A 26,450-nucleotide genomic window follows, 5' to 3' on the forward strand; every position below is an offset into this window, starting at 1 on the left:
CTTCTGCTGCTGTCAGACGGGTCAGATCCACACATGTGGAACAGGATTAATCACAGTGCATCCTGTCACTTTGTACAACACATACTTTTATATTTATATGTATATTTCTGTATTTATCTCTTTATCTTAATATGTATCTATCATAACTCTGTAACTCTCATTTTATATGAATGCTTGTTGTTTGTTGTATACTTGCTGCTATGACAACTCGATTTCCCTCTGGGATCAATAACGTTTCTCTGATTCTGAACAGGATGTAAACCTCATCAGAAAAATACGCTTCAAAATAAAACCGAAAATAAAAGATGTTACACGGAGACACAAACCAGAAGAACACGCGAGGAAAAAGTGTTTCGACCGAACAGGGAGGGAACACGGAAAAAACCACAGAAGAAGAAACGATCAGCTTCAGACACGTGAGGTCAAAAACCACAGAAGAAGAAACGATCAGCTTCAGACACGTGAGGTCAAAAACCACAGAAGAAGAAACGATCAGCTTCAGACACGTGAGGTTGAAAAGGATGAGACCAAACAAGGCAAGTAAACAGTTTTTAAAGGTGAGATGCAGACCCCAGAAGGTAACACAATAGTTACTTTTCCTAGTAATTAGTTACTTTTATAATACCGTAACTCAGTTACTTTTTTTGAAAAAGTACCTAGTAACTATAACTAATTACTTTTGAAAAGTAACTTGCCCAACACTGCTCGCGGGTGGCTGAAGTCATAGATTTTCTGCGACTGCACTTTATTTCTTGTGCAAGTAAAGAAAATCCCGAGACGATGATGTAAGCGGGCCGCTCTTCATGGCTCGTCCTCTCAGAGTCCCCAAAACACAAAAGCTGCCCTCACGGTTTGGACACAAAATGAAACAAAAAGGTGAAAGTGCCACCAACATGATGGGCATTAGGACCCAGAGCGTCTCTCTCTAAACTAATGAGATATGAAAACCGAGCTGACAGAACAAATCCGACTTCCAGGACTTCCAGCACAAAAGGCGAGACAATAAATCCCTGCAAAGACGCAGGGATCTGGGCATGCAGGGAGGCTGCATGCCCCCATCCTCCTTTATGTTGGGACAGGAGAGACATCGATGACTCCACCTGGCACACCTGAGAGCGAGAGAGGGTGGAGCAGAAAAGTAGTAGAAGGAAAGAGGAAAGATGGGGAGGATTCCTCGGGGTTGGTTTCTGGGATCAAACCTGAGCTCGAGCTCATTTTTCTGGCTCGTATTAACAAACACTGGCGCGGCCTCTAACACCAGCGGCCTGCAGGCTGCGTCTCGCAGCAAAATCCCGTCTTAAGTGGATGAAGCCGGCTAATTCAGCCAAACTGGCGCCGCTGATCTGGTCGCCTGGCCGCACATCTTCAGTTTATTTTAGCAGGAAACAGCGACCCAAACATCACCACATTTTTCTCCTTTCACTGTTTTACCCGTTAATATTAAACTAAATGAATGAAAATAATCACACTGATTTGTGATAAACAGGAAAATCAGGAACGTGTCCTGACAGCTGTCATGTTTTTACTGCAGGGTAACAGGATCTGTTCCCTGAGTCTTCACTGACATCCACCCCGATGCTTCGGGCTAACGCACCATCAACATTTCTAGTTTTTCAGCACTGGGAATGTTTGAGGCGTGTTTGCACCAGCAGCAGCTTCCTGGCTGCCCCCCGTGTTCAGAGTCCGGGCTCAGACGAATCCCTGCGGACGCCTCGGATGTCGGGGAAGGATCAGAGTGTCTGAGTCCAGCCCACCTCGGCCTTTTCTGTGCTCGTGCTGCCTCCTTGTGTTCAGATATTGTTCTTCTTTCATTCAGGACGGTGAAACAGTGACCTGTGAAACCCTGTTTGACTAAGTGAGAATTCCTGGGTCAGTAAATACACGGAGCACAAAAGGAAGCTAAACTCCAGCCTGACCTGCTCTCTCTTTCTCCCTAACGTAATTAAAACGCTCGTTTCAGCAGCTGCTTTGTGATGATTTGAGTTTCAGTGCAGATGCTTCTGCTCATTTTTCTCTCATTGGGGAGAATTTTAGGTGATTTATTAGAATTTATTATAATCTCTGGCTGCCGAACAAACGTGTGGGTGACGAGCAAGAACAGCATCACAGATTTCAGTTCTACTAACAGTAACTCAACTTTCTGATAAATGTCTTAAAAATGTCGGACGAGCCTTCCTGAGCAGGAACCCTGCATCACGGCGTGGCGTGTTACCGCTCGTCTTCTCGGCGATTGTGGTCAAACATGCCTTTGAATCATTAACAAGCTCCTGCCACGTAGTTTTGGGCCGATACGCCACCTTTCTCATGGCCATCCTTGAATGTAGCTCCAGGCCGAGGACGATCGATGGGCGTTCACATTTCTCCATTTCTGAATAATCGCACCAACAGTTGCCACCTTCTCATCGGGCCTCTCGCTGACGGTCCTGTTCTCCATCCCAGCCTCGTGCAGGTCTTTGCTTCGTGACTCGTCCCTGACGTCCTTCCACAGCTCGGTGGTTTTGCTCACGGTGGCAGAGAGCATGGAAGAAACCGATTCTGTGAACAGCTGTGCTTTATGCAGATAATGAGTTAAGATCAGGAGGCTGTCACAAGGTCATGGAGGAACAATTCTGACTGGTTTTAAAGGATCAAACACTTATTTCACTCAGTCGTACAGAATTCAGTTTATAACTCTTATGTAACGTCTCCATTAAAATAAAACTCCCATAAAAACGAGAGAATGTTCGTTTCTAAAGTCACAAATTCACCAGATGATCAAATGAATATTTCACCCACTGTATAGGATTCAAAAACCTTTCTCTTTTTGGCATAAATAGGCTTCCATACACGGCTAATTGTTCTAAAGAGGTGCACTGACAGACCAACAGCTGGGTTACATGTAAACACTCTAAAAGGGACTAAAAAGGAAAATAAACCATAACATTAAAGACTTTATTTCTTTTAATAATAATATTAATAACACCTCACTGAGTGCTGACATGTGATTTTTGCCATTTCCTGTTTCTTATTAATACTGTAAAAAAATCTGAAGATAATTTGATAACAGGAATAATTATTAAAATGAGTTTTAACATAAACTTTTGGTGATTTAGGACTCAAACATAAACGGTAATGATGGCTCTAATATGCTGACATGCATTTGATTCATTTAAGGCTGTCACATTGATGAGTCACATCTGAACATCAAATTTCAATATCACACCAATAATGTGTTTAACATGGTCGTTTGTTCACCTTTGGCACTATTTTCAGTTCATTTCAAAAAAGGGCGACACACACTGAACAAAGTATTACCGCTAATTTGATCATAATGATCACGCGTTATATTTTAACCATGAGAATTATAAAGTGAAATTCTTCGTAAATGTGCTGGACGTACTGCATCACAGTCACTTATTCTGGGAGGTGTGGAAAATATTTACAGTGGACATGGACATCGTAACGTCCAGATTACCAGGAGCTGTCTTCACGGCACAGAGCGACAAACCCACCTTCTTCAAATCAAATAAACTTGATGCCAAACGTTTGTACTACGTTTAATAAAAGTTTCCAGAGGTCATTCAGGCCACATCTTCACTGTGAAAAAGGTTGTGAAACATAAACCAATACTGGATATTTTTTATCATCATCACTCTGTAAAAGTAAAAAACTAAGTTAACTTATAATAGTTAAAATATGTTTTCTGTCAGAGAACAAAACTTTATTTGCAACATACAAAACTATCAGAACAACGTAAGCATGTTTCCTGTTAGCAAAGCTAAATGCATGAACCGTCGAGCCTCAAGTTTAAAACTATTTTTTCAAAATAAAAAAATAACAGCTAGTTCAGCACCTTGACCTTGGATGACCTCTAGAAACGTACTAATATCTTTAAAATGACAGCAGCACAAATGTATGACATAAATTTTGTTTGATTTAAAGAAAAGGGGGGGGGGCATCTTCACTCACATCACAAACCTTTAAGGGAAACTCAAACAAGTGAAATCTGATCAATTCTTTTCATTGATTGACTTATTTGTTTATTCATATGTTACAGTTTTCAAGCTGTTTTTTTTAAGGAAGTGTTCAAATAATATTCAAAGGTGCATCCTGGAGAGTTTGAAATGTTCCCGCCATAATTTTTTAATTAACGCTTGCAAAGACTAAAAGTACGGAAGCCCATGAATGTCAAGAAAAGACAAACTAAAACAGAAAACATACGCTGTCAATTCATTTTCTTCCAATTCAGCACTGCATGGAGGCTAACCATCATTATTAAATATATACAAATTTATTTTTATTTTATTTACAAGAAAGATATTTTATCTTTTAGTTTAGAAAGTCAAGCTTGTGACTTAATTACAATTTAGTTTTAAGTCAAAATTTAAAAAAACAAAAATGATTTTCTTGCCGTGATATATAAAAATCATGAACAAACGTCAAAGAAGTGGAAACTGAAAAAATAAAATTTTTTCAGCACAACTTTGATTTTTTTTTTTTTTTATCAAAATGAGAGAAAATACCAGAATTTAAACAACACACCGAATCATTTAATTATTTAAAAATAAAACTCATGTGTTGGGTCATAAAGCCAAAGTTAATTTCACTCTTTAACATTTTCATTATGACTTTGGACATGACCGAAAACGAGTAAACAAAAAAATAAAATCACGGCTAATCTTCATCCTAATTTTTTGTCTTACTGGCATTAACAGGCTTCCTTATATTTGTGCTTTTCTTCATCATCATTAAAGCATAAACACGGACCGAGTCGCTCTCACACCATCGAGCTGTATAAGAAACTCAGTTCAGCTCAACTCAAAGCTTCTTTACTTTTTCAACTGTTTATTCTAATTACTGTAATTTACTGGCTTCATTATTTATTCCGCCACATTTTCACCTCTCACATAATTTAGTGTCAAACTGTTTTACTCATTACATCTGAATGGTCTTAAAATCAGCCCTTGAATCATTGGTTAAAAGGTTTTATTTGACTAAAATTGACCAGAAAAATGACAATTTAAGGGAGAAAACATAAAAACAAAGAAGCAGGTGTGGATAACAGATGGACTGATGTATTAAAATCCAATAAAAGGTATAAATGTGTACAATAAAAAACCAGTAATATGATCAAACATCAGCAGCTTCCTGGAGAAGCTGGCGTTTCTTTTTGTTTTGTTGACTGACAAAACCAAACTTTTTTTCCTGCATGCAACATCGAACACACTCGTACAGCTTCCAAACAAAACACCTGGAATGATTTTAAATTGATAAAAACACTAACTAACATGAACTTTACAGCGGTGGGGACGGAGGGTTGGGAATCCACCGGCCTCACTTAACCAAAAAAAGTCCCAGAAGAAGCCAACAGGGGGAGACAAAGTGCCGCTTCCCCCACGGTTTACAGTACTCTGAATAAAACCACCCGGTGCTGCTCGGCTCGGACATTCGGGGCAGCTCGGTACAGTTCAGAGAGCGCACGAAGACTCCTGTCGGGGTTTAGTGTTGTGTGTAACAGCTTAGAATAGAAAAAGTGCTGCTCTGAGCGATAAGTGTGTGTACTCGTATCGTGAGAAATGACAGTTTAGTCTGAGGGTACTTCCTGCTCTCAGTGTCCTACTTGTGCAGATGTGCTCAACAGCTGGCGGCGACTAGACGATGTGAAAACTGAGCAGTTCGAAGAAGAGCACGAAGCAGAAAAAGCCTCAGGTATTATTAAAATAAATCCTCATCATTAACAAACAATAAAAACACTATGAAGTAGAATAACCAAACGTGCTTCCTGACGTCACATTTATGATTCTCAAAGCAAATCTAATGATATTAAAAGTCAAAAAGGAGTAAAATGCAGTTTTGATAAAAATAAAATGTTTGAATTAAATAAGATGAGGCCTCAGTTTAGTCAATCAGATGTGAAAGTCTGGAGCGAAACATCAGATTTTACATTTTACTACTATATATAAAATCCATACATTTCAAATCTTTAGACTCTGATGATTTAACGTCGGCTTGTTCCGTTATCGTGACTCCAGATAATCATGAAAAAAGGGTTTTTTGTGTTCTTGTCTTTAATATTTTATCTCTGAGCTTCTGCTCTTCTTGAAGCACACGTTTAAAAAGGCGCAGCTTTTGTTTTGAAGGGGACCTTTGTCTGTTTCCTGTTTGTATTGTATTTTCTCATCATTTAAGGATACTGAAGTGATCAGAGGATGGGGGCGGGGTCAGCCGACACCTGAGCTCTGAGGGGGGCGTGGCCTTTATCACATTCAGGACAGAAATACATGAAGTCAAAAATGTGCTTTTAATCTTAAATATCAAAGTGACGCATGGATTTTAGAAACATTACTTTCCAAATCTAAAACTTCACTTTTTTATTTAAACATCCTACTTTATGTTCTGTACCTTTGACACATAAACCACAATAATTTCTAGAAATAATGATCAAACTTTTTAAAGATAATTTTTATGCTGTGGTTTTACAGCAAAGTTTGACTTTTTAAACTTTGTGACTTTAATATTAAACTTTGGTTTTATGTGTTCAACAAGTCAAACATCCAGTTTCTGTATTAATTCGGACTTTTTTAGTCGTGACCTTTAAGATCGTTTTGGTTTACTGCTTCATGATTATGTCTTATTAGAAGTGAATATTTATTGTAATATTTTTCCTGCTTTATTCTGTCTGGCAGTCAGCTGGGTCAAGTTTCCCCGTCGATAAGGTGGCGGTGGCGTGTTTATAATCGCACGGACACGTGTAACAAACGGGCATTTCTCACGATACGACTTCCACAATAAACTCTACTTCCTGCCGGGACCAAGCGCTGCCTGCGTGCAGCGTTTTAGCTTCATTTAAGTGTTTTATAATAACGCATTTTCCACGAGCCCCCGAGGGCGCCGCAGACGTAGTGTAGCTCGCCGTGTTTCATTCATAACATACTGAGTAAAACAATAATAATGCTTTTCTGTCTAAAAACAACATGGAAGTATTCCTCTGCGCTCACACCTGTGCAGGTTCAGTTAGTGTCATTGACGATCACAATAACCATGTGCTCCTCGTCCAGGTTACCCACAGTCCTCTTGGCAGCCTGCAGGTACTGCTGCGAGAACTCACCGGGCGGAAAGGCGTACAGCATGGCCCCCGGCGCGCCCTCCTTTACAGCGGGGAGGCTCACGACTCCAGCAGCTTCTTTGTTCCGCAGGTACGTCACCAGGTGACGGAGCAAGCGCACCTGCAGGCCCGGCTCGGGGGTGGGGGCCTGGCGGTCGACGGGGCCCTGGAGGGCCAGCAGGATGGCGAAGTTGTCCGGGCGGCCTAGTTTGATGCGGCGCGACACCTCGTCGAGCCGGGTCTGGTCCATGCGGAGCCGCTGGGCGATCTTTAGCTGGCTGGGCTGGTTCTGCAGCTTCGGGCTGTCCTTCATCACGGCGCTGAAGAACACCGCCCCGCCCTCCAGCAGGTACAGGTCGGTGGGGAAACTACTGTTCTTCAAGGCGAAGAAGCCGTGCCACGTCTTGGAGAGCGCCGTCTGGGCGAACTCAGACAGCGTGCTCGGGGGGGAGGTGGTGTTGGTGTGGATGGCAGCGGGGGAGCCAGTGGTGATGATCTCGCTGTTTCGATGGTGGTGGTGGTTGTTGTTGTTGTTGACGTGGTCGCTGGAGGACCTCTTGCTGTGGTGGCGGCCAGACGGGGGATCTTCTTCACTGGCAGCGGTGGCTGCGGTGGAGTGCCGCACCCCTCCGCCGCTGTCAGGGGAGTGGTCTCGTGGCTCCGTGGTGGAGTCCGGCGCTCTGACCCGAGCTCGGTCTGGGCTCGCATCAGGAGAGACGGTGCCTAGTGGACCGCGAACCCTGGACCTCACCCTCTCCTTCTCCCGCTCCTCCGTCTGCCTCTCAGCGGACACGCTCCTGCTCCGGCTTCTTCTCCGGCTCCTCCTCTCCTCCCGCTCCTTGAGCCAGCGCTCCCTACTCCTGCTGCGGCTCCTGGCTCCTCGCCCGCTCCTCCCGAACGCTTCCACGCCTGCCGTCCTCCTCTCCAGGCTTCGTGTGGGGCTGGTGGGGTAGTCTCTCTCCAGCAGGGCCCTCTCCCGCTCCCGGAGGGAGAGGAGGCTGTGAGAGGGCGGCGACAGGCGGTCCCTGGCCCCCCTCAGCTCCCGCTCCAGGCTGCGATGGCGGCTGTATGCCTCCCCGAGCAGGTCGTAGTGAGAGGGCAGCGCCACGGGAGGCTGGTAGCCAGGAGGAAACGGACGAGAGGGGCTCTCCTCCACTTTGGCGAAGTCCACCCTGAGGCGGCGCTCGGGGCCCCCCAGAGGAAAGCCCCTCATCTGTGTGCAGGCGGCCTGAGCGGCGTCCAGACTCTCGTACTGAATGTAAGCAAAGCTGTCCCCCTTCACATAGTCTATGTTCCTAATGCTTCCGAAACGGTCAAACTCCCGAGCCAGGGCGGCCAGAGAGTTCCCGGGCCCCAGCCCGCCCACCCAGAGCCGGGTGGTGGGGTTGGCTTTTCCATAGCCAATTTTTATGGGGTTGCCTCCGATCAGCCGCCCCTGCATGGCTACTTTGGCCCTGTGCGCCATGTCCAGATTTTGAAACTTCACAAAAGCGTAAGCCCCGCCCTGCCCACGTGAAGGACGTTTAATCACCACATCCTCTATGATGCCATACTTGTCAAAGCCCCTCCTGAGTTCGGCCTCTGTGACGTTACCGTCCAGGTTTCCAATAAACAGGTTGCTGGTGGCCCTCTGGTCGTCCTCAGGTTTTAAATCCTCCACCACGGGCATGGGGGGGAAGCCGTAGGGCCGACCCCGCTCATCCAGCATGCCGTAATAATCCAGCAGCCTCTCCCTCTCCCGGCTCAGGCCCAGCTGCTCCAGGGCGTAGTGGCGGGCCCGGAGGTCCCTGATGTTGCTCACGCCGGGCACGGGAGGGGACAGGGAGCGCTGTCGGTACGGGTAGGGCGCGTGCACAGGTAAATACCCGACGTCGGGCGGCGTGGCGCTCCGCCTCCTCACGTACATGGGTTCGATTTTAAGCTGCCGATCTCCCAGCACTAACCTGGAGGACTTGGCGTGCCGGGCCTCCTTGGCGTCCTCCGGGTGTCGGAAATTGACGTAGGCGATCCGGCCCAGCTCGGGGGTGTGCGACAGCTTCACGCTGACGTCCCCGAACTTCTTAAACTCGTGGAATAGCGCGTCCTCCACGTCCTCGTCTGACACCTGCGAGCCCAGGTTGCTGATGAGGAGCGTCTTGTACTCCAGCGTGCCCGGGCGGGAGGCTGGAAGCTCGGCCGCGGTGGTGCGGAGGGGCGGCCGGCCGAGCAGGCTGAGTTCGTGCCGGTGGTGGAGCTCCAGGGCGGCAGCCCGCTCCTCCCGGAGCCGCGGCTTCTCCCGCTCGCGGCTGCGGCTCCGGCGGTGGTATCCCCGGCTGTCTGCCAGCAGCAGGGCCAGCGGTGGGGGCGGCGGTGGAACCTCCTCTCTCCGCGCACTCTCCCGCTCCCGTATCCGCTTGGCGGCGGCCCTGGACGGGCTCGCCTCTCTCCCGGCCTGCCGCTTCATTTTCAAAGGATGATGGAGCTCAAACTTTTCGGAGCCTGCGATGGGAATCCGGGCCCGGGCAGCGAAGTCCAGGCCTGTTAGCGACGCTGAGGCTGCAGACGGCAGCTACGGCAAACACACGCTTCTCCCCGGGCCGCTGGGTGACCGCACACACGCCGAGAAACGAGCACAAAGTCGGTTAAAAACATATCAGCGTCGGAGGGTCTGCACCAGCGCCGCCATCTTGGACAATAGGAATGTGCGCGTTCCCTCTGGAGGGCGGAGACGTGATGACGCAACCGTGGCGGACGTCATGACGCTGGACGCGTTATTATGGAATACAAAGTCGGGGCTAATTTTATCCTGCTGTAAACTGCACTTCTTACATATTTATTGGATTTTATATTTAATTTTCTCTCTTCTCCACTAAGCAATTACAACATTCATGAGTATCACTAAAAATGGCGATTCTTTGTGGCCAATACTTTATAGCATTCATGCACCTTTATTTCTCTGCTTTGTTGCTTGTTGGGATGTGCACAAGATCTTTGTTCTGTCATTTTCTGTTTGAAATAAAGACATTTTGGGGGGTAATTTTCCAGCGTATTCCCAAATATCCAGGAGTGATACAGGGAGTAGTAGTTCATAGCTAATGAGAGAAATGCGTTCATGTTTTAAACTAAGTCAGTGGAAAGTGTTCGATCATGCTCAGGAGAGAAGAACAAACTCATGTCTTTCTGCTTGTGACTGGTTTTCCTCCAGCTTCCTTCCAAAGGCAGGCATTAGGCTTTTTCAGAAGCAGCGGTGTGGAGTGTGAGACGTAGACAAAGTGCTACACAGATGTGAGTGCATCAGAGAGCAGGGCCTGGAGCTTTTCATATTTTAATGAAAAAGTAGAATAGTACAGTTGTAACAAATGACACAGCCTTACATGAAAAGTCACTGTGAGACAACAGCATATTTTAAGTTTTCATTTTTCATATGAAGCATCACACACAGCTTTTATCACCACCTTTAGCTACAGGTCATCCGTTTATGTCAAACAAAACAATTTTCATCCAGCGTCCATCGAGACGCCGCCGCAGTCCAGAGTGGAGGGGCAGTTCAGTTCCACCACATGTGAGAGAGAACACGGTAAATGGTTGTTTCCCAACGTTTAGGGACCACGAACACATGAAGTGTCTGAGTGAGCGACAGCAAAGGTGGATTTAAACATTAACGTGGATGTAAAAAGGTCAGAAACTGTATTTATTTATTTATTTATTAGAAATTGAAGAGAAAAAACCCTTAAATATTATCCTAAATAAAGTTTCCTGCTTTGCTGACAGTCACCCACACTTGTCATCGGTGGTTTGAAGTTTTGTGCTAATCTTTTTCCAAGAGCCGTGAAGTCCAGCGCCGCACTCGACCCGGAGCCACTCGTAAATCCTAACAAACCCGAGCGGCAAGCACAAATGATCCAAACAGCGCAGTGGAAGTGGGAACGTTCCAGGGAAAAGCAGGGTTTTTCCTGTACTTGACACCAGAGAGGATGGTGGAGGAGGGAGGGGCCTGAACCGTCATTTTAACCTGAGGGAGGCGGAGCTTTCTCACTGGCCGAGAAGGTGACGGGACGATTCTGCAGAGACCTTCAATCTAACGAGAACAGAAACACAAACTGCAGCTTTCCTGAAACAGATCACGGCCGGGTGGAGCTGAACAAACACTCAGTATGTCAGGATCACCCACAAGTCTCAGTACATCCACCCGTCCTGCAGTCACCATGGAAACAGCGGAGCTCATGTCAGAGGGGATCTGTGGGAGGAGCTTCTCCGACCAGAAACTTTAAACGTCTCCTCAGGAAAACTTCCAGGTGACATCATCTCCCCGTGTTCTCCTCCTCTCCGCCACATGAGCCTAGTTCTGGTATCTTTTCTGATTCGTGAGTATTTTCCCCAATTTAAAGGAAACGCCGCTCTGAGCACCTGTTTGGGAACCAATACGATGGCAACGATCAGGAGATCCAAACCCAATCATCTTATTTTAGTCTGGATTTATTATTTTTTGACATTTAGACAAATGAAAAGTAGCCGAATTCTCCATCAGCAGCTCCTGTTTTGATCTTCACATAAATGTACAGGTAACTCGTTACAGGTTTCTCCATGTTTGGCTCCTCGGTCACTCCAGGCTCCTCTTACTGTTTGAATTTCCCTCATCACGGCTCAGTCGCACACACTTAGAATTTATAAACATCCGAGTCAATGTGGTGAAGAAAACTGGAGGTCTTATTTAGGCAGTCACTGTGAAGGTTATTAACTACAGCTGCTGCTGGCTCTCCCTCACTTAGAAGTACAGATCAGGACTACGCTAACATCAATACTTCTGAAACTGCCTCTTCAAATATTAAAAAAACAAAACAAACATGCCCAACAAAACTCCCGCTCCGCCTTCTTCTCTGCGCTGGATTGCAGTCTGATCAGAGTCCATATATTTATGTTTTTACAGGTCTGTCCGTGCGTTGGCGGCTGCCGGCGCGTACTTGGGCATCAGCTCTGTGATTTTGCGGATGAAGTCGGACTTTTCGGCGCAGCCCTTGCACGACTCGCCCCACTCCTCCAGGATCTTCTTCAGGTCCTTCACTTTAAGCTTTTTCAGGTCCACTGAGGTCAGGTCCAACTGTTTATCTGCAAGGAAAGCAAGAAAAAAAAAATCAATAAGACTGAAATAATCAGAGCACGGCTGATTCATGTGGATTCATGAGTCCACGTGTCGTCTACGAGCAGCTGCGCCGTCTCTGTGAGCGACAGTTTATTCACGTCAGCCGTTTTTAAATCATCTCAGACACTCACCGCTCTTATTTTGAAGGGTCGGTACTCATCGATCAGCCACAGTTAAATTGATGATTTCATGTATCAAACAAAGGACGTATTTTCTTAAAGCTGGTTTATAAATAAAATATAATTCTATAAATACACCAGCTAAGCTACTATTATTGTTTTTTATTATTATTGTTGACTTCCTGAACTGTGGGGCTCAACCGTTTGTTAGGCGAGAAGATCCGCACTCTTCCCTCCTCACCGTATTTCAGCTCGCAGATCTGGCCGTCCTTCTTCTTGAGCTTCTCGCAGATCTTCTCCACGGGGACGTGGTAGCTGAGCGGTTTGGAAACCTCATTGATCATCTTGGTTGCCGCGTCACTCGTTGCACCGATGTAGTAACACTGAACACAGAACAGGGAGGAGAAATCAAAAAGTTGAAGATGAATGAAACACGAGCGGCTTCGGTCACTCTGCTGGATTCTGCTGCGTCACGTGCTAAAATAGAAAACGTCTGCTTCAAACGGTTCATCATAAGAGTCCATTTACAAAAACCAAACACAGGAAGGTCTCTGTCCCAGGGAGCAGCGCTGCACCCCCTAGTGGTGGCAAGCTGCCCAAACACAACATGACTGAACTCAAACATTTTCATATAAACTGAGATCACATTCACTTACACCAGGGGTGTCCAAACTCCGGCCCGCGGACCAACTGCGGCCCGTGATCCATTTTTAATTGGCCCGCAAGTAATTTCATAAATAGAATCGAATATGGCCGCACTTCAACTTTTGCTTGAGTGCATTGCACTTCTTAGTTTTAACACCAGGGGGAGCTGCTGTTGATCAAGGCAGTTGCTCCACCAAAAAGGACATCACAGAAGAAATTTACCCCAAGTTACTAAACATGGCAGAACCAAAGAAGCGAAAAGTAGAAAAGTGAGTGCAGAACATTTCAGACACGGTGGGAGAGTGAAGATTTCTTCAAAGAACTCAAGGGGAAGCGTGTCTGTTTGATCTGCACTGAAACTGTGGCAGTTATGAAAGAGGATAATGTACGACGTCATTATGAAACCAAACATCAGGCCTGTGCATCCGACACTGGTGCTGAGCGAGAGCAGAAATTAAAGCAAAGCGTAGCTCTCCTGCAGGGTCAGCAACAGTATTTGTTTCGTGCTCAAAAAGTCCAGGAAAAAGCTCCAATAGCGAGCTGTGAGGTCGCTCAACTCATCGCGAGACATGGCGAGCCTTTTTCAGATGGAGACCTCATAAAACACGGCCTCATTAAAGTCACCGAAATAATGAGCCCAGAAAAAGTGCAGGACTTCAACAACGTCAGCGTGTCCAGAAATCCAGTCGTGCGACGCACTGGAGACTCGTCAGCCAACATTAAACTGCAGCTGTGTGATGAAGCTGCGCTTTTGATTTTTTACTCCATTGCATGCGATGAGAGCACCGATGCCACAGACGCCGCACAGCTGCTATTTTTTTGCGGGGAGTGGACGAGAGCACGAGCGCTTTAAAAATATATTCCACAGTACCCGTGTGTTAATAAGCATGCATGTGCACAGGCTTCAAATATCAATAACACGCATGAGTCTTGTCACTACTCTGCTTTTGTGCACCACTTTCTTATATGCGTTTTTCTTGTTAACACACAGAGTACACACCGCTGTGCACAGCGCACGCACACGTAGTCAGCTGATCTCATCATCTGCTCCTTGATCAAGAAACATTTGTCCGGATTTTTGGCACGAGTGGCGTCGGATCAGCACCGCAGCTGGACGGCCCGATTTACATACCCAGCACAGCTGATACTCACCAGAAGAATTTACTAAAATGATGCACTCCTGTTATTAAGTCCAGTTCAGTCTGTTAATGTCGATAATGGTTTCAAACGAACGTTCATAGGTGTGTTGCTGAGCCTAATAACTTAAACAACAAACTTAAATGTACCCGTCCCATCTTTATTGGTTTTTCTCTGTGCTGTAAATCTTCTGTCTAAGAAGAAATCTGAGGCTGTTGTGAGAACAAGCTGCCAAAGCTTTTTCTGAATGAATCAATAAAGATCCATTTATGGAAAGCTGTGATGAAGGCAGTTTTGTCTTTAATTATATTCAACAATATAACATATTCGACCACTTTTAAGTGATTTTTCTAACTTTAATACACTAAAGTTAAGGTTATATATCTAATTTCTAGTAAGTGGCCCAGACCCTCCTATATTTTTATGTATGTGGCCCTCAGTGAAAAAGTTTGGACACCCCTGACTTGCACTGTCTGGGTGTTTAAACAGGAGAAAACTAGTCTGAAAGTCAGAAAACCAGCAAAAAAGATTCAGCTCACAGACACTTTCCTGACACCCAGGCTGTGGCAGGTGACATCAAACCATGGTGATAAAATTTGAATAATGACCAGGATTATGGTTGTGGGGGAGGGGGAGCATTTAATCACACTCATTCCTGTAGCTTGTGCCGCAAAACCTCAGAGGACCATCTGCCTCCATCTCGGCACATCCTCCTTCACTACATCCATGAATCTTTAACATTTCCACCATCTCTCCTCTGCACACATCCAAACCATCTCAGCCTCGCCTCTCTGACATTTCATCTCCTCACTCTCATTCACACACACCTGTTCTGACATGTTGAATCTCCAGCTCAGGTTCATTTTAATCGATCCAACCACCTCCAGCTTCCAGAAACATGTAAACGCGTTTTACTCACAAAGCGATTTTCTTTGCCTTTGGTGTCTTTGCAGCTCGCCGTGAGCGCCTTCTCGATGTCTGCGCTGTTAAACTTTACATCCTTGTCCTTCAGCGACTGATAAAACTTCCCCAGGAAGGTCACGCACACTGAAACAGGAAAACAAAAGTCAACTCGACGAGCGGTTAAATCTTTGTGTAGAAAGACAAACACAAGCCAGTCACAACAAAGTCCCTCATCTTATTAAATACGTAGTACCGTACAATCTATATATAGATTAGATTTTCCTTTATTTAAAAAATAATTAGGATGTTTAAAATGTTATGTTTTTCCACAAACAGTCTGTCATCATACAGAAATGACAATTTCCAGATTACAAAACCTTTAACAACAAATTCTCTAAAACAAAAAATATAAAAAAACAAAACAAAAAAGGAAAAAATTAGATGTTGGGAATCGGACGTACGGAGCCGTCTGCAACCTGAAAGAGTAACTGAAAGCAGCAGAGATTTACGATAGAAACAACTTATTCCATATCAGGAATGAAGGAGAACAACTAGATGCAAATACTGACACTCGCAGCCTTTCTGAAAAGACCCTGCGCACTTTAATTGGAATTTGCTGGGAGACTGAAAGTTAAATTCAACAGTCAGTGAGAAATAAAACCTGCATGTCTAGAATATCCAGTCAGAGCTGATTAAAACACAAATAAGGTTTAAAAGAGCTTATTTTATTATTGTATTTAGGTTAGACCACCACCAGACCTCAGGATGATTCCCACTGGTGGGTCAAGAAGTGATTTCCAGTATTTAAACTACTGTAAATGACTTGTTGGCCTACAACCTCTGAACCATATGTCAAACACACCTCTCCTGATAGAAACAGAGATGGCATGCTATTTTAAGCCAGAAGGAATATTTCTGTCATGGGTAGAAGCTCCATCAGTCTCTGTCAAAGCGACTCTAATATATTCTTTATTTATAAATGTAAAACTCTCATTGACATTAAAAAGAGAGATCAGGCCAAGAGGGCAGCAGGAAGTAGAACAAATGTAACATAACAGTTATATTGAGATAGTTTAAGTGGCCAAGAAGGACTGGCTTGTTTATAATGTGGAACAGTATGTACAATAGTTATAAAGTCATAATGATACCTGCAAAACACATCATTTTATTTTATATCCAACCTATTGGCCCATCCTGTTGATGCTGACTACTTATAAATATGAGCAAAGATATTAGACTTAAAAAAACTCACTTTGTGGCACAAACTGGGGTCCTGATAGGCCCCTGACTGTAAGGCTCTTTGGTTTTTACACTTCATTTACATGTTCTCAAACACAAACACGTGGTCACTTTTTAAGGTGATTTCCAACCTGGCTACAACAGCCAATCCAACCATTTCACAGGTGAAGCTTCAGACTTTTACATCCTGATGTTTGATTCTGTGTCAGCCTGCAGATATCCCGTCTGTGGCTCGCGCTCACAGGATGCTGCCAGGTGTGTCTGCAGGTGAGTTTTGGTTTACTGGAAGTGATGAAGCTCGTTATTCTGGTAACACGGGAACATTAGCTCTGGATGCTTCCTCCGCCCTCTTTCTGGAATAGTGACACCCCTGTAAACACCAGCTCCGCTCCCTTCGCCACGGTAACCCTGGCAGTGGAGTTTAGACCGCTTTCGGGTGGAGGTCTTTGAAAAGTTGTTGAACCCTGGTCGCTGTAGCTAAGCTAACTGAAGCTAGCACACGGACCTACCTTCACAGTCTCCTTCCTTCAAGGCTTCGGAGGAACCCGGCACGAGAGCGAGGGCGAGCGCCACCGACAACCCGCTCAAACACAACATTTCTGCGAGGATAAACACTCAGAATGCCGCCCGGTTAACCGCTGTTGGACAGGGAGACTCCGCACTCATGGACCGCAGCCGCTTCTGCACAGACGCCGGTAAAGTGAACGATCAGTGTGGTCTTTCCGGCGCCACGTCACGCTACGCCAGCACCTCATTGGTCGAGAAGTCCGACTCGTTCCGGAGTCCTCCACGCATTCGTCTCTGATTGGACGGAGACAGAGCATTCCGGGGACAGCGTCCAGTTGGCGCCGGCTGATTGGTCCACACCCTCACCGTGCTCCCATAATGTATGTCAGCGGAAGGCGACTAGTGGCCCGTTATGGAGGACAAACAATGCCACATTTACGAATAAATACACAACTAGCTTTATAAAAACGACATTGTTAGTGTAAAGGGACAATCACAATACCGTTATCTTACTTTAGGAAATAAATAAATAAATTACAAAACAGCCTGACAAAAATGAAACTGGTGAAATATAGAGACACATTTTGATTTCATCATTTTTATTATGAAAGTTTGTATTTAAGATTTTCATTGTTAGTCTTGACATTTATCCAAGTATTTATTAGTCTATTTATATCATTTTTCATCCTCCATGGCTCAGATGTATCTGTGATATTAAATCCCAGTTTACATCTTCTATTTTATGATTAAAAATATGATGAAACTCTTCTGTTGGGCAGAATCGGGTAAGCATAGAAAGTAATCTCTCCTACAACAAAATACTGGCCCAACCCAGTTTTAGCCAGAGGCAAAATTGTAGTGCAAAAGCTGCAGTTTGGTTGCAGGTAGGTCAGAGAAAAATGAAAAATGAATGGCTTGGTAAATGGCCTGTATTTGTATAGCGCTTTACTAGTCCCTAAGGACCCCAAAGCGCTTTACACAACCTGTCATCCACCCATTCACACACTGGCTTCATCAACAGTTCACAGCGTTTACTGTTTACAGTCAGAGACTGTGTTCTGAGAGCTTCCTGATATAAACATGGCTTTTTACCTGGCTATATCACCTTGGTAACACAGTAATACATCACCTGGTCTGGAGCAAGTTAGGTTCATTTCTATCTTAAAATCAACTGAAAGTGCCACATTTTCCCTGATTGGTACAGCAGCTCAAACTGTGCCTCACACTGTCACTGGAGATTACATGTATTATTTTGGTGAAGCAGGAAATATAGAATGTTTTTATAGTTTACTCACACAGACTATCTATTCAATCAGATAAACGTCCCTTTAATCTGTGACAGAAGCATTTTTCACGTTTGCGTTTTTAGACTGTGGGACTTTTAAATGGATCCAGCTTAAACTCTAATGTGAGGCTGGAGTTAAATTGTTTTAGTGTGCCAAAACACACGTTTAGCATTTTTATGGAACAATAATTTGTCATATTGCTGCAGTGTTGCATTTACTGTTACTTTTATTATGTTCTTTATAGATTTTAGACGCCATTTTATCATGATATAACTTATCACTCAAGCAGGTGACACTCATGGGGATCAATTTGTGCACAAGACACGGGAAACGCCCCTTTTTTGTGAGCGTGCCCAGAGCCTAAAGCAGAGAGCATGGCTTAAGAGACAGTTGTTGATAACTGCCATCTGTGACTGGGGCTTCAGGGTTTGTGTTGAAATTATTTTATTACTCCCTGTAAACTCCGTGGGAGCATGTTAGAAAAATCTCTGATTAGCTTCATTGACACGAGTGAAGACGACGAATTCTCCATTTTTTACTTCTTTATTGAGTGAAATTAAATCCAGACGGGCGACTCCTGAGGTCGCCACAAACACCAAAAACAGAATCACACTTGGCATGACAAGTTCGCGTGTTCCTGTCTTCTGCAAGACCCAGCACCAGGAGCTTTGGCAACTTCATTTGTAAACCGAAAACAAAGAAAGAAAGAAAAGTGATCCACAGGGCACAAACAAAGAGAAAGGCGAAACTAAAGCGAAACAGCTGGCTGTGACGAGTTTCTGTCAGATTTAGTAAAAATCACAGAAAGACAAACAGAAACATTAAACGTGGGTTAGTCTATTCTGTGGCCATCAGCCACAACATTAAAGCCGCCTGCCTGACACGGTCTGCACACCTGCCGACAGTCAGGCTCCAAAATACGACAGCTTCTGGTTATCAGAGTTACTGGATACGAAGCATCTTTAAACAAATCTGAGAGAGCGTGCTATCAAAACACGTTGGATTCAAATATAATCCACTTCAACACGTTTGAAGCGCAGTCGAAGGCTCTGGGCCTCATTTCTGGATTATTTTTGTCACATTAATCTCACCGTCTTGTAGTTAGTATCAATTTTTTTTCTACATTTGTAGGTATGTGTCCTTTCACTCACCCGAAGAAAAAAGAAAGACAAAAAAAGTTGAATTTTTATAACTTAATGATTTTTCTAACATTTAAAAGTCACACCCTCCCCTACTGCAGGCACAGCGGGCAGCCGTGCACCTCTGGTTGTGGGTTTACAGGCTGACACTGTGTCACTGACCCACTAAACCAGACTTATACTGAATGTATGACAATTATTCAGAATAACGTTTAATCTTCATGCAAATTTATGAGAATTTCATGAGAAAAACAGCAACCTGTCTCTGTGCATTAGCCCTGTGACAGACCTGCCTCTGGCCCTATGTCAGCTGGAAAAGCCTCCAGCCCCCCGGCTCCACCCCCAGAAAGGTGGGTTAAAGTTAACGCTAGCAGAGCGCTAGCAGGATGTGCTTGGACCAGCTTTGAAACGGCAGCCTGTGGCCCCCGGGGCTGGTTCCTATGGGCTCAGGGGCCTCTGTGAATTGGGCTCCCACAGACCCTGGATCGGGCCAGGAGCTGTTTTGTTTTGCTGCTGTAACAGAGCGTGGGAATATAACAGACGTGGATTAACAGAACGTCACAACTTAACATGTGGATCTCACCTACGAGTGGTTCTAATGTTGTGGCCAACCTTTGTCCATTTAAATGAAACTTTTATTCCTAACTCTTCCTTCTACAAGCACCTTTCCTACTTTCCTCCAAGGCCAACTTTTCTCTCATCGACAGAAAAAAATACCCTTGTTACCGTCTTATCATTTTCCTTATCTGACATAATAATAGTGGTAATAATAAATCTGACTCTAAGTGTACATCATCTCGGCCATGTGCGACATCTTTTTGGGGATGTATAAATAATACTCCATGTAGCCAGAAAGGTCCTCTATTGTGATGTCATCCACGTAGGCGCGCGCCTGCTCTGAGCAGGAGCGAGGGGAGCCTGACGACAGGGCCGGAGACGCCGCCGCTGCCGCGTTACAGCTGAGAGTTCTGGATGCTTCCTCGCTGCTCGGCAGGCTCCTCTCACACTCCGATATGACGTTGCGGAGCCCCGTGAAGGAGTAGACTTCCACACCGTGCCACCCTTGATGATGGCACTGACACTCGACCCCCTGCTTGCCGTCCTCTTGAGACTCTGAGCTGCTTCTCTGGGCACAGGAACAGGCGGCGTGGGGACCCTCGGCAGACCTGCCACTGTGGAGTTCGGACAGAGCTCGGAAGTCAGCAGCCTCTGCCGGTCTGGATCTCGGGGATGTTCCCGTTCGGGTTTCGCTGCTCTGCGGGCTGCTGTCCTCACTCGACTTTCCTCCGGCCAGCCCGGACGTAGCGGTGATGATAGTGGGGATCTCTTGTGAGGACTGTGGGGAAGCCACGCTTCTAATATGTGTCTCATAAGCAGCACAGGATCCAAAAACCAGAGTGGGGACATGCCCGGGTGAGCCTGGAGAGGAGTGCTCTTTTGGGACCGGGATGGCCACGGGCGAGGCGGCTAGTCCGTCTGCTGCCGGACGAGGTGGGGCAGGCTCAGGCGCGGCCAAGCGCTGGTGCTTCGGGCAACCACTAGGGGGCGACAGTGCAGACGCTCCGGAGGTGCTGCAGTAGGTGAACTTCGGTGGGTGGAGGATGGGCGACTTGGACCTGCGACGGCGCTGTGTTCTGGACGCTCCTCTGGAAGTTTTCCTCATGCAGCTAAAAGGACGAGAGAGAAAATCAAATATCACAAAGAAGAACTCCAAAATAAACACTCAACGAGAAAAGAGACGTCACCTGAAAGACACAACACAAAGTCTGACCTCAGAAAAAACCCTCACTCTTATTTTTCAGTCCAGATGTTTGCTGACCTCTGAGCTACAATTCCACCCAACCCCTGATGTCAGACAGACTTTTATCTCCATCAGCCTGGATCACAGCTAGCATCTGCAGTCCTGGTTCTGTTCTGAGGATCTGCTCTGAGATCAAGGGCCACTGTAACCAGAACCTGCAGCAGGCGGAGCGCCGGTGCCACTGTGCCGAGCTCACAGATGCTGCACATCAGAAGAAAGGCCACCAGCTGGAGAGGCAGCTGGTTACTGCTCTGTTAGTCAGTTTCATTTAATCATTTACTCTTTGCTGTAAAAACCAAAAAGTCACCAGTGTTGGAATATCACTAGCATGAATGAATACTTCTCCACAGACTGCCACATCTTAACATTCACAACCTTCACAGGTTGTTTTTAGAACAAAAAACAAAACAAAACACTAAACACGAGGGTTAGATCTCCTCCTCACGTGTTCACGTATTTATTAAACAAGCAAACAATGCCTGACTTAAACTTTATGACTCAGTTTAGAGTTAAAATAACCAGTTTAGCCTGTTTTTTTCCTAATGACGCTGAATAAAAACCATTACACTCCACTGGATTAGAACAGTTAAAGCATCCACCAGTTAAGAAAAGTCGAACCAGAGTGTCTGAGTCCTGAGGCTGTGTTTAGGATGGAACTGATAGAACGAAACGTGCCTTCTCTTCTTTTCTGACTCAGTGGAAAAAAGCTCACAATGATGGACACAAGTATCCACACTGTCTGTTCCTGTGATCGAGCGTCTCCCAGAGAATCAGCCTACCTGTGCCAGTTGTCTTTCGGGCAGCCGAGTTTGGGCTTCGCTCCGCTTGAGTCGAGACAAGCTCGCGATGTTGCTCTGGAAGTTACCGCCTCCGAAACACTCACAGCTCCAGGCAAACTTGAAGGAGAGAGGAAAGCAGAGTTACTGCCATGTGATTCGCTAAATAGACAAGGAGTCAAACAGGTGAACCTAATAAAGTGGCCTGTGGGGGTTTTAATTTAAAAAAATCATTTTAAAATAAATTAAAAACTTTTTTTGGCCTGTGTTTACCTCTCAGCATCAACCCTCAGCTTCTTGAACGCCATCTGCAGCGTCTCCTCCTCACAGTCCTTCCCTCCTGCCTCCATGGTGGGAGGAGGCCGCTCTGACCAGCCACCCAGCTACAAAACAGAAACACACAACAGTGTTTTGCAGATGAAGCCACACAGGTAAGTGCGCATCACGGTTTCCTTCACAGAGATTCCAATTTTAATTAAAAGTCACATCTGTTATCAAGCGGCGCTGAGAATATGCTGCTTAGTGAGAGCAGCTGTTCAAAGAGTCAGTATAATGAAAACACTGGACGAGTAAACAATATCAGAAAATTAACTAGAACTAGTCTTTAATCAAATCTCTCTCTCACACACACACACACACACACCATCACAGAAGATGAGAAAGACAAATAATTTCAGCTCCTTAAAGAGGCATTTCTGTGTTTTCTGAGTCAACGTTTTTTATTAATTTCCAAGTAAATTAAATATCAGACAGACATAAGTGGTCATAAGAAGGTATTTTCTGCCTTTCTAAAAAAATTACCAACTACTACTCCAGTAATGAAAAAATTCAATTAAAAATAAAGGCCATATTCGCTGATCCACGGAGCTAAAATCAATTCTAAAATAAACAATAAATCAACAAACACTGAACTTTTGAGATGGTTGATATGTTATTGATCGATCAGCTGGGCTATAGATAATCCAATCAGATCGGCAGACGTGACAAACGTGACAGCAAACTCGGAAAAAACACGACAGCAGGGGTTCCGTTTCTGAAGGAAATATGAGTGCTATCCACCGTTAACTGAGACATTACAACTAATAACTCAGAGATCACTCCACAATGACACGCAGAGTTCTGTGAATGAGTTTAGCAGGCCTCTAGTTAAAGACGAGCGGAGCCGCTGCCAATAAAAACACATTACTTGAGATAGACCGAATAAATGAAATGAAACGTGACACCGAGAGCTTAATGCACGTCTGTCGAGCTTTCGCAGTAAAATTAGACTTAGTTAATGCCTGAAACGCTGAAAATCTCTGCATGTAAAGAGCGTGTTTTCAAACCCTTTGCACTAATGCTAGCAGGCTGCTAGGCTAACTAGCTAGTTCGGCACTGGAGGTCATATTAACTGCTGTTAAAATGCTTGCAACACCTCTAAAATACAGGAGGGCATACATACGGTTCAGGATATCCCAGTCACGGTGAAGGGAGAGAGGTGCCCAGGGCATAGAGGGGCTTTTCCTCTGAACGGGCCCTCAGATGTTGGTTAGCCAGGTAGGCTATCCAGAGCTACGCTAAGCTAAGCTAGCTTCAGGGTCTGAACGTTTTTGAGCGACTCTTTCTCCGGGACAACGAGATCTGTTCCTTCGGGGGGAGAGTGAGCACGGACGGTTACATGGAACCGGACACGGATGAATACGAGCCGTGATGAACTAACGGAGATAACAGCGCAGACATTCGGACTCAGTTCGAGACGTTTCTCTGTCCTCGGCTTGTTTACAGTCGAACCGTCGCAGTGACTCTGCAACAACGCACCCGCTGACGTCACGCTCCCGACAGCGAGCTGACGTCACTCTTCAAAATAAAACTATTTTATTTATAGAAAAAGTGTTCACCCTCATTTCTTTATATTTGCTTCCAGGGAGCCAGAGTGTATTTACCGCTTCACAGCGCTCCAGCTTTATGATGCACGGTTAAGGCTCTTGTTTAGACATTGGCTGCTTTTTACCCGCAAAGAAAGCTCCATTTAGGACACAATCTGGTACTTTCATTGTTGTAGTAACCGTTTTTATTATGCAGAGTATGTGTAAAGTAAACGGAGTTTCGGTAACAACAGGCCTGCAGATGTGCATCTGTACTCTCTGAATGCATCAATGAAAGCGACCACTGAGAGGCAGCCTCTGCTTTGGTTTCGCCGCCCGAACCGCAGCTCCTAGTTTGCTCTCGGGGACTGCAGAAAGTTGACTTTCTGCATGACCTGGGATTATTCATCTGGGTGTGTCATCTTCTGTTCAGCGCCCGGGGATGAAAAGGATCGTGAACTAAAGCAATCAAACCAGTTTTGGACCAAAGGAAACAAAAGGGGGGAAAACACAGCTGTTTTCAGGGCAGCCTGTTTGCAGTGATTTCACAATCTGTGGATTTCTCTCTCGTGTCGTCACTTACAGCGTGCAATAACACAGGCTGATAGTGTTGTTGTTTTTTTGTGGTTGGTTTGTTTGTTTGTTTTTAAATCAGGAATTCACCGTCAGAGGGATAAATAATATCCTTAGCATGTGAGTAACTTGGAAAAACAGAGGTTGTTATGATCAACATGGTAAAAAAGGAACAAAGTGCATTCACTCAAGCAGGATCACCTTTCTAAAAACCAGCCCGTGGGAACACAAACTTGTGTCTGGAAATGAGACTAATTTGTGGTGCGAGTCGGACTCTGAGGTTTGGGGAACAAAGATCGAGACTGAAAGCTGCTGTGACCACAAACCAGCAAAGTCTGTAAACAACATGAACCAATGGCTGAAAACACTGCGACTGCCAAACCTGCAGCTCTTCACCGACTTTCAGAGCTACTGTACAGCCTCCATTCTCTCAGATTACACCGAGAAATAAAACATCGTATAGACCTGGTTTCATCCAGCTCCCAAGCAGCCTGTACAAACTAGAAATGAAGCCTCCAACATGCATTCTTACAAAGGCCAGCAGGGGGCGACTCGTGTGGAATCAGATTGTATGGGAATGTTTGGGAAAAGAAATCTATTTCTAACTTGACTTATGAGGATGATAAAGACTTTCCAGATGTGAGGTTATGGTTTTAAGTTCCAGTTTTGGGTTTAAATCAATACAATGTGAGACCAGTTTTGTAAACAAGTATGATTTGGGAAGTGTGCTGTCACCATAGTATAGTTTTGAAAATATAAGTTACAGCACATTTATGCTGTTTATGTATATCTTTGTATAAATTATCTATGATTTGTTTTTAAATGATAAAATCTCTGGTGCACCGTGCTCAGCATCTCAGTCAAGTGTGATAAGAAATTAGATTAATTAGATTCATTTGTTGTTCTAAATTGCGCGTTATTGTGTGTCTCTCTGTGTTAGCCTGGCGACCTGTCCAGGGTGTATCCTGCCTCTCGACAGCAGGATCAGACTCCAGCCCCCCTGCGTCCCTGAATGGGATAAGTGAAATAAAATGCAGAGATGAATGAGATATAAACCTACTCTAGTAAGAACGTGACGCAGTGTTTTCATGATTTTCACAACTTCAAATTTTGAATTTTGTCTCTGTTAAGACTGGTCGTCAGGGAGACCCTGCAGATTATTACTGAATGTAAATGCTGGCTGAGTGAGTGTGCAGCATCCTCTGTTCATCAGTCACATTTCACTGTCTAATGGTCCTTCAGCTAGCCAGCCACACAATTTTAGTAGCATTAACCTGAGCAAGCATGCTACTGTTAGCTACCTAGCCGTAACTTTGCTACACTGCATGAGTCTGGTGATGGTTAGCTCGTAGCACTAACTCAATTCCATTTTATTTATATAGCATGTCTTCATGTTTTCATTTATGTTGGAAGTGATAGCAGAGCTGTACGTTTGAATTTTGTCAGAAATCTCTCAGTCAGAACATGCTATATCATGTTTAGGTGGAAGCTAGCGAGCTAACTCCCTGCTATCTTCTAACTCTGTTAAACATCATAAATCCTGTTTTCATGGATGTCTGGATGTTAAAGTTAATTGTTACACCTGGTAAAGCAGCAACGCTGATCATTTTATTAAAGATGAAAGAATTTAGACAGTTTTTAACTCTCAGTGATGCTGCAGTGTTCGTTTGACTTTGGGATCTGAAGCGGAGTTTGGACCCGGAAACGGCTAACGACGGCAGACTTGAAGGCCGGATACTGTATGGCCCCGAGCTGAAACATCATTAAAATGGTGGGAAAAATGACACGATCGTACCCTCGTGCCTTCAACCCAGCGCAACACGCCAAGTTACGAACTTGAAAGGCGCACACCTGGATGCTGCACCACAAAGACTGTGTCCTGCGACACGTGTTGTGATATGAAAATTGGCTCGCTACTCTCACGACACAGGCGACACAGTGAGCATGACGGCAATGTTAAGGAACAATAAGAGTATTTTAAAGACGTATGTGGCATGATAGACTTCCTGTACGTGTCCTTAAATCAGTCTGTGAAGAAGAAGCTCCATCGTCTGTCCACAAGGTAAATGAACCTCTTCTTATGATGGTCATCTTTCATATACAGTCAGTGCTTTTTCAGTACAAAAAACATAAATTCAATTTACAAATGTATAAACAATAAAAGTGAAAAAATGTTTAGTGATTTATTCAAACACATACAGACATTTGTCTTTAACAAACATTTAAAAAGTGTTTTGAAGTTTCTTGCATAGTAGAAAAATAAAATGAGATTTAAACA

At 44.8% G+C, this 26,450-nt stretch overlaps 3 protein-coding genes across 3 annotated transcripts; all 3 read right to left on the reverse strand.

The window, feature by feature from the left end:
• Window positions 1-4,609: 4,609 nt before the first annotated feature.
• rbm15b (RNA binding motif protein 15B) lies at window positions 4,610-10,327 on the reverse strand. The gene has a single exon (XM_005740883.1). The coding sequence runs from the start codon at window positions 9,525-9,527 to the stop codon at window positions 6,990-6,992; it is 2,538 nt and encodes an 845-aa protein (XP_005740940.1). The 5' UTR covers window positions 9,528-10,327; the 3' UTR covers window positions 4,610-6,989.
• Window positions 10,328-10,374: 47 nt separating this feature from the next.
• On the reverse strand, window positions 10,375-17,005 carry manf (mesencephalic astrocyte-derived neurotrophic factor). Its single transcript, XM_005740885.2, has 4 exons — window positions 16,756-17,005; window positions 15,024-15,151; window positions 12,564-12,705; window positions 10,375-12,169 (listed from the first exon to the last, which is right to left on the reverse strand). Exons 1-4 carry the CDS (start codon window positions 16,841-16,843, stop codon window positions 11,985-11,987), a joined length of 543 nt encoding a protein of 180 aa, XP_005740942.1. The 5' UTR covers window positions 16,844-17,005; the 3' UTR covers window positions 10,375-11,984.
• Window positions 17,006-18,566: 1,561 nt separating this feature from the next.
• oser1 (oxidative stress responsive serine-rich 1) lies at window positions 18,567-23,575 on the reverse strand. Its single transcript, XM_005740884.1, has 4 exons — window positions 23,197-23,575; window positions 22,029-22,138; window positions 21,759-21,875; window positions 18,567-20,845 (listed from the first exon to the last, which is right to left on the reverse strand). The coding sequence occupies exons 2-4, from the start codon at window positions 22,103-22,105 to the stop codon at window positions 19,960-19,962; spliced, it is 1,080 nt and encodes a 359-aa protein (XP_005740941.1). The 5' UTR covers window positions 22,106-22,138; window positions 23,197-23,575; the 3' UTR covers window positions 18,567-19,959.
• Between the last annotated feature and the right edge of the window lie 2,875 nt (window positions 23,576-26,450).

Source organism: Pundamilia nyererei, unplaced genomic scaffold (genome assembly GCF_000239375.1).
Source record: "Pundamilia nyererei isolate P.nyererei 1_Seehausen unplaced genomic scaffold, PunNye1.0 scaffold00105, whole genome shotgun sequence".
NCBI classification, from domain to species: Eukaryota; Metazoa; Chordata; class Actinopteri; order Cichliformes; family Cichlidae; genus Pundamilia; species Pundamilia nyererei.